Raw genomic sequence first — 14,129 nt, forward strand, 5'->3', positions numbered from 1 at the left:
TTTCCTTTAAGAACTTTAGAGTTGTATGATTTGTTATACACAGTGTTGGGGGTAACGCAATCAGATTACTTTTTTCAAGTTACAAATAAAGTAACACAAATAAGTTTTCAAATAAGTAACACAAGTTTCCCATGTATTGACTGATGGCTCTCCTGTCCCCATGTTCAGAGAAATCGTGAGTAAGTGCAGAGACGTTGTGTGCGCTGTGTGAACGTGATGGATACTGTAGTTCTAGGCTAAATGTGAATTTGCATTTACTCATCTCACTTGCACAAAAATAGATTCAGTAATCCTGAATAAAAACAGTGAAATGCAAACTCAGAAAAGGCAAACCTGCAATAAAAATGTTAAATAACACAAAATATACTTTATGCATTTAATCTCACTTTATTAACCAATGTATTTGCTGTTAACCTTCAATGATCCAATTCAACCATACTAATAACATCACATTTAGAAGTAAGAGTGTTGAACTTTCTTCTCCTGAGTCATTTCACTTTTGGTGTGAAAGGGCCTTTACATTTGCCAAAAATAGATCTTTTGTCATGTTGTTATTAAACAACAGACAAGCGAGCCCAGCCCAGGTATGAAAAAATAATAGTTAGTTACTTTTTATGGAAAGTAACATTACGTTAACTAAGTAACACAATTAGTTACTTTTTTAGAGAACGTATAGGTTGTAGTGTAGTCTAGGCTAGGTATACACAGGCTAATGTTGTATGACTACCTAGTTTTAAAGGGATTTTGCGTATGCTCAACCACACAAGAAAACATGCCTGAGGGAAGACGTGATCAAATAGAGAAGTCGTCTTTCACTATTGTATGGTAATGTTGTTAAATAGAGAAAAACATTGCACATACTGCTTCTCTAAGTTCTCTGTAATATGAAACATGTATACAGTAATCAACATTTAAAGTGGATCAAAACCTTTCATCAAAGTTATGCATACATTTTTTAACAATATCTGTTCTTGTCTTAGGACAACTTTGATGAACTTTTTTTATCCACTTCAAATGTTGACTACTGTATACAGTGGGGGAATTAGGCTAGTTCATTCTTGTGGGCAGGTTCTGAGTCTGCCTTAGGCTGGACATTTTTCTGGAACCTGGCAACCCTGATTCCAAGTAAAGCATCATATTCAGTATGAAGTAAGATTGTAGTACTTGACTTTTTTGTGAAACAAAATTGTGAAATGAAAAAATAAAAGAATGAAGAATAATTAAGTTTAAAGAAATGGACATAAAGTTTTGCCAAATACTAAGATATTTAAATTTAAATTGTTTTCTTAAATTTCACACACATTTCTATGCTAATTAGATCATCAAATAAAATAAAAAATGCACAAGAGATCAGATCTTTGGATTTTTAATGATCAAAAATATGCAGTTATTAGTATATTATATTAATATTTCAATTACATTAAGTTATTCATCAAATTATATAATTGTAAAAATATCAATATTATAGTATTGATATATATTATATAATAATTAAAAATACTGATCATAAACTAAAGGTTTTGCCAAACTAAGAGATTAACTCACTCACCTTGCTATGCTTATAATTAAATATACAGTTTATTATCATAAATATTTAACAACATTATATCATTTAAAAAAATACTCAAAATATCTCATTTTTCTAAACCCCTGATTATTAAAAAAAAAAAAAAATAGTTTGGGTGTAAATTAGTATGTTTCTGAAATGGCAGACTGATCAATGTTATTGGCTGGTTTTGCAAATGTTCTGCTCTTGAAGCAATGTGGGATATTGAGGTTGTTGGCAGAACAGCCAAGGGCTTTCGGGAGTGAATACATTATTTGATTTTAATGCCATTTATTTTGTGTGAGGTCAATCCCCGCTGTGCCAGGATATTTATGCAAGGAGGTCAACAAAACGCTGTTTTATTTTTGATTGGAATGTGACTTGGCACAGGGCCTCATTACGCTGTGCCTGAATTATCACAAACAGGGAACTTCAGCAGTCAGATGAGAGCACGCAGTCTCTCACTCTCTGTGGATTGGGTGGATAAGTCTCAGCATGAGTCACACACACAGCAAAAGCACAAACAGTACCTTTCTTCTACAAATTCGCAGCACACCGACTGGTTTTGCAAGGAATCCGGGACTGTTAAAAGCCTTCCCTAGGTGCAGTCACGACTGGCAGGTACAACAGTTAAAGCAGAGTCACACAATGCAGTCGAGCTGCTTATTTCACTTTACATGCAACCTGTGGGGTGGGAGGGGGCCGTGTGTTAGGATAAAACAACACACTCCAGCTCTGAGCCAGAACCTCTGCAGAGGAAATGCTTGTGTCTCTGGAAAGGCTTGCCAAGGTAATATTGATTCATTTCGGCAGCTAACAAACAAGAAAACAAATGTGGCGTTTGTAGAGGAGAGTGAACAGCAATTACAGATGGGTTTGAAAATGGCTGTTCTGTGGTTCTTTTAATCAAGGATGTTTTTGCAATGTTTTTAATGAAAATGAAGGTCCTAAAAAGGTTCAATGTAAAAAAATATATATGTATTTTCTTTATCAATGTTCTTGTGTTGTAAAAACATCCTTATTAAAACAAGATCAATTCTAAAGTCAGCATGAAAATGTACCCTATTGCAAGCTATTCATCTCTGCGTGGTTGTTCCAAAGGAAAAAAATGTAATCAAATCAACTTTATTTTCCACTGAAGTCGTTTAGGGCATGCAGACTACTGGATCATTTTAACCACTATCTAAATAGCTGCTTTAGGCATTGTTTTAACAAACTCACTTTGTTCGTCCTCCATTCTAATATGTAACTCCCTCTTTTCGCCATCCAGTCAATTTCCAATGTTTCCAATTTACTGTTTTATTTAAATGTCACATTTTGGAAGAACAATCCACATTAAGTTAAAAATATGTTTTCAGAAAATATATACTACATTAAATTTATAGTACCTCATTGGCAGTTTCTTTTCTGTTTTCTAAGAACATTTAGTGAGGTTTATGGTAAAACAAACAACATCTCAATAAGGCAAGATAATTTAACTTTAAGAGATGTTCTCTGAAAACATTATTATTATTATCTTAAATCTTTTTGTTTCCCAGGTAAGGTCAAATAATACTGAAGTATTGATTGATAAAATACTTTTTTGCAGTGTTTAGTTAAAGGTTTTATGATAGATTGTGTCTTCTCATAATTGTGTTGTTGAGAGGGTTGCTTGCTTTGTGAGTCAGATCAGTTTATGCCGGTTTTCCAAGTTTCTGTCCCAGTATGTTGTTTATTATTCTGTTCTTTTACTAAATGTCTATGGTAACCGCCTGGTTAGCAGATGACAAACAGGAAGAGATGCATGAGCACAATGAATTACCTTTTGGCTTTGATATTGGTTTGTTCCTTCCTTTATTCATATCTTTAAAAGACTGTTTGCATGAACAGATAAGCATCGCTACCGTTCTCTTTACCCTAAGGTTTGTGCAAGCGTGTATGTCATTGTATCTGCCATCTCTGGCCGTTTGCACTGACTGTCTCACCCTTTCCTTCAGCCACATCAATCAGAAGACTCAGTTTGAGAATCCGGTGCAGGAAGCCAAGAAGAAAATCAGCCAGGATTCGTCTCCAACCAGTCAGCCAATAGCAGCGACCGCAGGAGCAGTACCAACACCCTTAAGTAAAACTCTAACTTTCTTCTGCATTATTCCTCCATTTCCTACTACTTCTGTTTTTATTTTTTTATTTTCAGTCTTTAGTGTCACATGATCCTTTTAGAAATTGTTTAATATGCTGGTTTGTTGCTCAAGAAACATTTCTTATTATTGTCAATGCTGAAAACACTTTTGCTGCTATTTTTGTGGAATCCTTAATATCTATTTTTCAGGATTCTTTGATTAATAGAATGTTTACAAGAACAGCATTTATTTGAAATAGATTTTTTTTGTAACAATGTAAACATTTTCACTGTCACTTTTAATCAACATAATGCATTCTTGAGAGGCTAGGTTTCTAAAACCAGCCTAAGGTGGTTTTCTGGTCTAAACCGGTTTAAACTAGTCCAAGCTGGTGTTTAGTTATGTGGAGACAGGAAACAATTGAATGGGAATGAGATCAGGAAGTGACAAAAGTCACATGCAAACTGTTTCCTGCATTGTCATGCAATATTTCTGAAAATGAATATTGTGTGAAGCAACAACATGCCAGCTGAACATATTTTATGCTTAATACGAAGATGGTGTCGCAGGATTTGAGACTTCAGAGCCAGCCGGCGTGATGTGGCAAAAATAGAAACCAAGCGACCATCAAATTATCTAGTCACGCGTTGCTTGTGTCAAGGTCGTTGCTTGTTAGGACAAAACACAGATTAGCATGGAACAAAAATGATTTATTTCTTGATGTTTTATCATGTCACACACTAAGGTACAAAAGCTGTCACTGGGGCGGTACCCGTTCAAAAGATACTAATATATACCATTTGATTTATATACCATTTATACCATTTAATATATACCAGTGAACTCATAAGAAATTCATGAGAAGGTCAGGTGTTGATTTAAGTTGGGGCAGAACATTTCCATCAGAAGAACTCAATCAGCATCTGGGATTGATATGATCTGTGGTTGAATTCTGTCAGCTAGCATGTGTGTTTTACCATCTGTGTGTGTATTTATGTTTGACCGTGTACTTGCTTACACTCACCTGCACCAGCTTTTGTATGTTTATGTTAATGTTCCACTTTGTTGCTGGTGTTTCACTGTTAATTTAACATCCTTGTTCTGTCCTCTATTATGTGCCACTAAGTTGTAGCTCTGGCTCTTTCATTTTTACGTCTTTTCTTGTTTACAAGAGGTGTTTGCTCATCTATCAGGTTTTAAAGCATATTTGCATACTGTCCGTCTTAAATATGCAAAATAAGAGTCCACTGAAAAGTCTAATACTGCTAATGCTAACATGCATTAAATAGTGCTAATGTTAACATGTAAACACAATGGCTGTGTCTGAAAACTTACATACATCTATTCTGCCTTCAAAAATCGATCAGATGAAGGTATCTCAGGAGACAGAAAGTAAAGCTAACATTAAATTCGGATGTGCCTTGATGTGTTCCTACCTTGGATGCAGCCAATCACTACTCAACAAGTCTGTGTTATCAAGATGCTAAAGAAGGCTGCATTTATTTGATCAAAAATACTGTAAAATTTCTTTAAAAAAAACAATTCGTACCGAGGCCACTTCCAAATGACTCTGAAATAATGTCCTGTTTTATCTGAATGATATCTTTCATATTTTGACTGGCCAACACATGACTTCAGTTCAGTTTCAGCTTGTTCAAGGTTAAACCAGACTTTGGCTGTTAGTTGTTTGGACTCCCTGAGCTTTGCTGTCTCCTGTGTGTTCCTGTGTCCTCTGAGCACTGATTTTGTTCTCATATCCCCTCTGGAAGGCTGGCAGTGGACGTCTGTTCTGTCTCATTAGTGAAAGCAGACGCTGCCCCCCTACGCTATGCTCTGTTAGCTGGCCAAGACACTTTAATGAGTGGATGGTTACTGCCTAGTGGAGAAGAGGACAGGGATGAGTGTGCACAAATATAAGCAAAAATATAATGCAATCATGCAGTGTTTTCAGAGAATAATCAGATATTATAGCCATAACTATACCATTCTACCCACCATTATTAGACAAAATTCATGCATTTCATTTATTTTATTCGTATACTCAAGCAATTATAAAACAATTATAGCTCTTGCTCTCCGCTTGTGCCTTCGGGTCATTTCTGACAACACACACACACACACGCGTTGGAATTCCATGTTTTATGGGGACTTTCTATAGAAATAATGATTGCTAACTGTACAGAATATTCACTCCCCTAAACACAACCCTCAGAAAACATTCTGCATTTTTACATTAAAAAACTATTTAGTGTGATTTATTATCTGTTTTCTTCATGGGGACCAAAAAATGTGGTATTAAAAACGTGTGGTATTACTATCCTTGTGGACACACACACACACACACACACACACACACACACACACACACACACACACACACACTCACACACTCACACACTCTCACACTCACACACACACACACTCTCTCTCTCTCTCTCTCACTCACTCACTCACTCACTCACTCACTCACTCACTCACTCACTCACACACACACACACTCTCTCTCACTCACTCACTCACTCACTCACTCACTCACTCACTCACTCACTCACTCACTCACTCACTCACTCACACACACACACACACACACACACACACACACATCGCTCATACTACACCTTTAATTATACTCTGACATTTCATAATCTGACTCAGCAGCCCTTTATGCATGAGAAGCATAAATATAGTGAACATAAACACATCTTAATATCAACCCTCCCCCTTTTCCCACAATTCCCTCACCGGCTGAATGTGAAAACAGCACTACAGGCAGAGAGAGAGGGATAAATCTAGTACGCAACAATGGGTTAATGTGTACCTGTGACCAACAACCAACTCGCACGTACTTGTGGCGCACAGTTCAAATGTGTGCCATGGTTATTACAATCAACATAATCCTTTTCATAGGGCCAGTCCGACTCATCAATGTGGCTATTATGCAAATCCAATTCCCACCGCACATGGTGAGATATCCATTCCTGCTCTCCTAATGAGATTGATGTGGCCTCATCTGATGCTGCTGGCACTCTCAAATGAGACAATAAAAAAAATTAAACCGCTGTGTTATAAATGACAGTAATTAGTGTACGATCCGCCATTTACAGCTGATTCAGAGTCAGTGTTGAACACCTTCATCTTAAAGGGATAGTTCACCCAAAAATGAAAACAACATGGAACCACAGTGAAGACTGATCTAACACCAGTGGTGAAATTATGTTCAGACACTCAAACCATGTGATACAAAAATTAATAAATTACACTTAGGGAGAGAAAGGGACAGCTGCATTTTCAGTCTCTACATTATTTTTATATAATTGCTAGTTTCAGTCTATATTGTTTCATAACTCTGTGTGGTTATCTGATGTAAGTGCTCAGTGCTGTTGTGCTTCACATAACTTGTTTAGCAGCAAGAAACAGGCTCTTTTATTTAATGGATACTTTCTACACATCATTTACACAGTCCTCAGGGTTTTTTTTGTTGTAAAATCCAATAATTATAGAATGGAATTTGGAAATGTGTAATATTCCCCTCAAGAATTGGAAAGCATCATCATTGGTGAAGTAGAGAATGATACCCAAAACTATTGTGCAATATTTGACTAGTCTTTTTGTTGTTGTTTTTGTTGTAAGTTATTCTTTTTTACACTACCGATCAAAAGTTTGGGGTTAGTAAGTTGTTTTGTTTTTTTTATAAATGAATACTTCTATTTAGCAAGGATGCATTAACCTGATCAAAAGTGACAGTAAAGGCTTTTATATTGCGTCAAAACATTTCTATTTCAAATTATTGCTGTTCAGTTGAACTTTCTATTCATCCTGAAAACAGTATCAGGGTTTCCACAAAAATATTAAGCTGCACAACGGTTTTCAACATTGATAATAGTAAGAAATTTTTATAGAGCAACAAATTAGCATATTAAATTGATTTCTGAAGTGACACTGAAGACTGGAGTAATGATGCTGAAAATTCAGCTTTGCCATCACAGGAATAAAAATTACATTTTAAAACATATTAAATAAGAAAACAGTTCATTTAAATTGTAATAATATTTTTTTATTTAGTAGTTCAAATGTCCTCACTATAGCAATATAATTAATACAGCTGGCAATGTGCAATTTGCATGTGCTCAGTGACCCCCGCATTGGTTTAAAAAAAAAAAAAAGGAAATCATTATCAGCTCATCAGAAAACGTTTTATCAGATGAAAACATCGGCAAATGTAGTTTGAGCATTTACTTAGTGATTATTCATGAAAAGTTCTTAACCAGAACACTCTTATGAATATGCTGCTCTGAGGGTAAATGGTGAGGAGTAATTGAGGTAAAGTGTAATGAATGGACTGCGATGATTAATTGAAGTGTGTGTGGATATTTACAGAACAATCCCACTATCATTCACTCATTTAGTAAAGTATCTTTTACTCTCTCTCTCTCTATTTCTCTCTCTGTTGCATTATTCAATACAAATGACTCATGGAATCCAGACTTCCCTCTTTTTCTGAAGTTCTCTCTGTGTAATATTCCCCTCTGTTCTCTCTGTACTGTTTCTTTCTGAGCCTTTTTTCCTGATGGTTTCAGTTGTGCAGTAATAAACACTGCAGGAACAGATTAGATCAAAAGGGAACTTCATTCATTTTGACAGACATTTGAGATTTCTCTACCAACAGCTTGCTTAAGTACACACACCTTGTCTTGCCCAGTAAACAAGTTTTGAATTGTTAGTCTCACATACTCACTCTCTGTCTTTTTAGATGAAGCTGGTTTGAGGGGATTCACACGGGACCCATCTCAGTTGCAGGGTGCTATCCTGCGCACAACTCTGAAGAAGAGTCCTCAGGGCTTCGGTTTCACCATCATCGGTGGAGACCGACCAGATGAATTCCTTCAAGTGAAAAACGTCCTGAGAGATGGACCCGCCGCACACGATAACAAAATCGCTTCGGGTAAATCCGCTTGGCTCCTGTTCATTTAGCTCTGAGGCAACATGTTGCTTATTTTATGAATATTGATAAGCCATCAGGTAATTAATTGTATCTAAGTATAGTTAAACACATTAACACCCTGGCTCATTCAATCACATTGTCGGATGCCACATCCATTTCTTGGCACATTGCTGGGTTACCTGATTCCAAGTAAATAATCCTGTGAAAGTGCCCACAGCGGGATTACGTAGATAGCGATAGAATAAATCAGAATCAGTGGGTGAGCATCAGGGGAACTGGCTTTCCTGTAGAGTTGCGTTTGGCGATAATTGCAGCGCTTACACCAACACTCACTACCCTCCATTACAATGTGAGGAAACAACTGCCAGTATACCGGCTCTCTGGAGACATCGATCTGTACATAGAATTGTAAAACAGTTTAACCGAGATATACATTTAATTCTGGATTCGAGTGTGGCGCAATAAACATGCTTCAGCTGGTTCAAAGAGGCTTGCTGAGGGGTAAATTCATCTGCATCCAATTTCTTTATGCAAATTCGTACATTTTGTCAAGGCTATCAAAAAAGCCATAGAGGGCGGTTTATGAGCCTCTCTTTGACCCGGCAAAACATTAATCCATTACAAATATTTTAATTGTAGATTCTCACTGTTTACTTATGTTGGTATTTGTCTTGCTCTGCCAGAGTCTGGTCCCAACTCATTTAGGGCCAGATTGACTACACAGGGTAATGAGAGTGCGAATTTAGCATGAGAGTGCAATTCCAAAAAAGTGCTGATGGCAGTGGAAAGTTCTGCACGTGATCTACTGCAAATTAAAGAACACAGGCGCAGCCGGATCATTTCCATAGTGACCAACACAATCTACCAAGAGCAGCACAAATTAGCGTCTGGTTTAAGACGTGCTTTTTTGGCCAGTAAATAATGGTGCAAATACCAGTCAATTGACTAGCGCAAACCTTAGTAAATCACCTTGCATGATTCATTTAAATACTCTCCTCCTATAAACTCCTACTAATGCATATGCAATAAGGCCTTTTCAACGCTTAGTTTTCACAGCGTGTTTTTTGTAAATCCTGACAGTAGTTTTTTTAACGCCAAAAGAGGGTTTGCGCTGGCACAAGCTGTTAAAGGTGCAATAGGTGATCTGGGAAATGCTAACTTTAGCCTGCTAGCATCAAAAGCATACAATCCCACCATCCCTGCAAATCGCCATGCAAAGCCATGCCTTCTACAGTAATATTGTGAAATATTATTGCAATTTCAAATTGCTTTCTATTTTAATATATTTTTAAATGCAATGTATTCCTGTGATGGTGAAGCTGAATTTTCTGCAGCCATTACTCCAGTATTCAGTGTCACATGATCCTTCAGAAACCATTATAATATTGCTGCTCAAGTAACATTTCTGATTATCAATGTTGAAAATCGTTATGCTGCTTAATAATTTTGAGGAAACGGTGATACATTTATTTTTCAGGATTCTTTAATGAATAGAAAGTTCAAAAGAACAGCAATTATTTGAATAAAAGTCAGCCAAACTGATTAGTTAACAGATATGCAATATTCATCAGGCCGGTCAGTAAGAAATAATTTACATTTTTGTTTACATAACATCTAAACTCACCATGGTCTCAAAACTATTACCATCATGGCTAGTTGTAGACCTGGCCCAGTTACATGTAAGTTCCTGGTGATCTGAAAGAAACATTGATGCTTGTGGCACTTTGACAGTGTTTTCCATGCCAATATTACTGTATAAGTAGCAGGATGACTCGGGTAGAACAATCACTTTCAAGAAGTGAAGCGAGTCTGGAAGGAAGCCATTGAGTGGTCCGGAATAGAAAAGAATGCTGGAATCCCCCAACGTTCTCGGCATTGATCAATAGACACACTTACCATTAGATAGACTGCACCAACTGAGCGGATCATTGACTTTAGCTCGAGTAATGGTGATGTGGGCACTGCCTCTTTATCACTGCATATCATACTCCATACAGATTCCCCCATGAACAGAACAGAAGGAGCCAAGACAGCTCTCATTGCTGGAATCAAAATGAACAGTTTAAACACACTGGCAGGATTTGTTTGTGCCGAAGTTTGAGCTGAAATTTACACCGTAGTCATGTTCCAGATCCTAGTGAGTTGCTGTCTGTTGTCTACAGTTACCTTCAAAGTCACTATGCTGGGTAAAATTATATCTTTTTTGTGACTGATTTAAAAGGCTCTATATAGACTTAAATACAAATAGACAACTTTAATGGTCACATCCCACACACATATGGAGTGCATGAGTCTAATGTTGCTAAGCTAAAGCAAATTGCATAGCATGCACAGACATTGGGTGAAATTGTGTTTTAATAAGAACTTATTATGAACAGTTTCTGTTGATACTTTTCAGCACTATATATATATGGGCTTATCATGTGATGCCTTACATATAGGCCAAAACAATGTATTTTGCAAGGCATAAAAACTTTGCTCCATCCTGTTTGGAACAGCTTTTGCATCAGGATTGCAGTTTTGGTGCTTAAACATGCTGTCTAGGTAGGGTTTGGAACAGATCTGACGTCTGCTTCATCTTCCTCTCTTGTTTAGGTGATGTTATTGTGGACATAAACGGTGCATGTGTGCTAGGAAAGACCCATGCAGATGTGGTGCAGATGTTCCAGTCCATTCCTGTGAATCAGTATGTGGATATGGTCTTGTGCCGTGGATACCCACTCCCAGAGGACACCAATTCCAGTGAAGAGGGCACAGGCGACATAATGACTGGCATGCCGGGGATGGACGGGCAGCCCATCCATTCAGAAGGCACCCCCCTGCAGGAGCTCCATTACATGAGCACCGATAGCAGACACCCAGCTGCAGCTGCAGCAATGCCCAATGGACGCTACCCAGAGGCGGGGGAGAGTACCCTGCTGCAGCCCGAGCTGGTCAGCGTGCCTTTGGTAAAGGGGCCGAGTGGATTCGGCTTTGCCATCGCAGACTGCCCACTGGGCCAGAAAGTGAAGATGATTCTGGACGCGCAGTGGTGCCGAGGTCTGCTGAAGGGGGATGTGATAAAGGACATTAATAGGCAGAACGTACAGACCCTCTCCCACTCACAGGTGGTGGACATCCTCAAAGACCTGCCTGTGGGCAGCGAGGTCAACGTGCTGGTGCTCAGAGGAGGTGAGTGATGGAGAGAGTGTGACCAATTACACCCAACAATGTTTGACTACACCCCCATTGCATGCCAGATCTGGCCCTAGTGACAGTTAAAGGGATAGTTCCCCCAAAAATGTATATTCTGTCATCATTTATCAGTTATTAGTTATGTCATCATTTATAGTTATTTTAGTATTGTTTATGTGTTATTGTAGTATTTATTCATATATTTAATGAATTATTATTATTTTAAATTTTTGGGTAAGTTTTAGTAATAATGTTACAGTATATCAATATAGAGGATCCTAAACTTAAAATCTGAAATAAAATTAATTTTAGTCATTTAAAAAAGATAAAACTATTAAAAATGACAATCACATAACACATTTTTAAATATTGCTGTTTCGGTTTAATTCATTTTTTATCTCAGTTTAAGTTTTAGTACTTCAACTTCATTTTCAACTCCTTTTATTTCAGTTAGCTGCAATGGCAGAATTTTTTATTTTTTATTCAAGTTTTTCATCTAATATTTATTTTTTATTGCAATTAACAAAAAGGATTTTCATTGTTTTAGGGGACACCTTTTTTTTTAACAAACAACTTCTTTTGCATTTTGGCTGTTCATTTACACAACAGTGGCAAAATTTGGGGACCTGAAAATGCAAACTTTTGAAAACGGGCTTCAAACTGCAAGTTTTTGAAAATGATACGATTATCTTCTCCGTGCAAAATACAAAAACCTGAATTTGTGACATCATTCGCATGTGTATTACATGTTCATTCTATGGGTACGTGGCTTTTCTTTTGAAAGTGACATTGCCAACTACTGGCTTGACAACGTTGTCGTCACACGAAAAACTTTTCAGTTTTTATTCTTGAGTAAACGTACTCTTAGATAACAATAAACTCAGAGAGACAAAGTTTAAGAAAAAGTGTAAACTGAAGATGTGTGAAGAAGAATAGAGCGAGAGACATAGCAGGGAGGGTGAGAGCTGAAACAGATAGACGGTTGTGTTTGAGCGAGAGATCTTCACATTTTAGCGAGACTCAACATCATATATCATTATGAGTCTGTTAAAGCCTAAAGGAAAGAGTGTTCTCACTTATGCACTGTGACACTGAAAATACTAGATCACACCATCTCGGTACATCAGGTTACTTTTGTGATTAATGTTCATTTGTGACCCTGGATCACAAAACCAGTCACATGAAATTGAGACTTCTACATCACACGGAAGCTGAATAAATAAGCTTTCCATTGATGTGTGGTTTGTTAGAATAGGACAATATTTGGCCGAGATACTATTTGAAAATCTGGAATCTGAAGGTGCAAAAAAATCGAAACATTGAGAAAATCTCCTTTAAAGTTGTCCATTTATGTTCGCGATTGTGCTGCATTCACTCACAAAAATAAATGTTTTATATATTTACGGTAGGAAATTTATAAAATATCTTCATGGAACATGATCTTTACTAAATATCCTAATGATTTTTGGCATAAAAGTAAAATCGATAATTTTGACCCATACAATGTATTGTTGGCTATTGCCACAAATATACGAGATAAAGTGCTGTCATTATTAACTACTCTTCATTTGTGTACAAAGTCTCTGATTACAACTTCAGTTTGTGCTTCTCCAGTTTGTGGACACTTTATCAATAGTTTATATACAGTAGATGAATCTCATTAAAACAGTTGTTACACCAATTCTACCCATCTGAACTTGCAGAGAAACCCCCCAACAGTGTTTTAATTGAACTGAAGCCTGTATTTGCATGCACAGCAGCGGGCGCAAGGCGGCTATACACACAGATCTATATTGCATCTAGTCTGTGGTTTGTCTGGAGCCCAAGTGAAAATATCAGGTTCTGTGTTCATTTGCTCACTTCCAAGATTCGGCTGTCACAGTGCTGCTATCGGGTTGTGGCAACAAAAGGTCAAGCGTATTCATAAGCAAGCTTTTCTTCTCTGACTTATACAAACACCGTCATATGCTCAAATCTTCACAAAGCACTGCATATAGCTGGTGTGGAGGTTCTACATTGTCAGTTTTTGAATATAGACTACTAGACCTTATTAGTATTGAAAGGTAACATACAGGGCTTTATCATCACACACACACACACACACACACACACACACACACACACACACACACACACACACACACACACACACACACACACACACACACACACACAATACTGTACATAAACATGCCTGTCACAGGTCATCATACCCCACATTGTGTATATTATGTCATCTAATTTACTTTTCCAGTATACATAAATGCAATGTGGATTACACTGCCCCTTAGTGGCCACTGTTGATTTTTTTCATTGTATTAATATAAACCAGATTGAAGTCCAGCTTCCGGAATAAAAAGTTTTGTAT

The 14,129-nt window shown here is 37.2% G+C and overlaps 1 protein-coding gene across 5 annotated transcripts in view; it reads left to right on the forward strand.

The window, feature by feature from the left end:
- The window catches only part of magi3a (membrane associated guanylate kinase, WW and PDZ domain containing 3a), a 134,123-nt gene that overhangs the window by 105,920 nt on the left and 14,074 nt on the right, over positions 1-14,129 (forward strand). For all 5 annotated transcript variants that reach the window (XM_082145382.1, XM_082145383.1, XM_082145384.1 and 2 more), the window contains 3 exons: positions 3,523-3,647; positions 8,396-8,587; positions 11,183-11,758. In XM_082145382.1, the coding sequence (XP_082001508.1) occupies positions 3,523-3,647; positions 8,396-8,587; positions 11,183-11,758 (893 nt within the window). The remainder of the gene's footprint in view (positions 1-3,522; positions 3,648-8,395; positions 8,588-11,182; positions 11,759-14,129) is intronic.

Source organism: Leuciscus leuciscus, assembly GCF_965113295.1.
Source record: "Leuciscus leuciscus genome assembly, chromosome: 18".
Taxonomy (NCBI): Eukaryota; Metazoa; Chordata; class Actinopteri; order Cypriniformes; family Leuciscidae; genus Leuciscus; species Leuciscus leuciscus.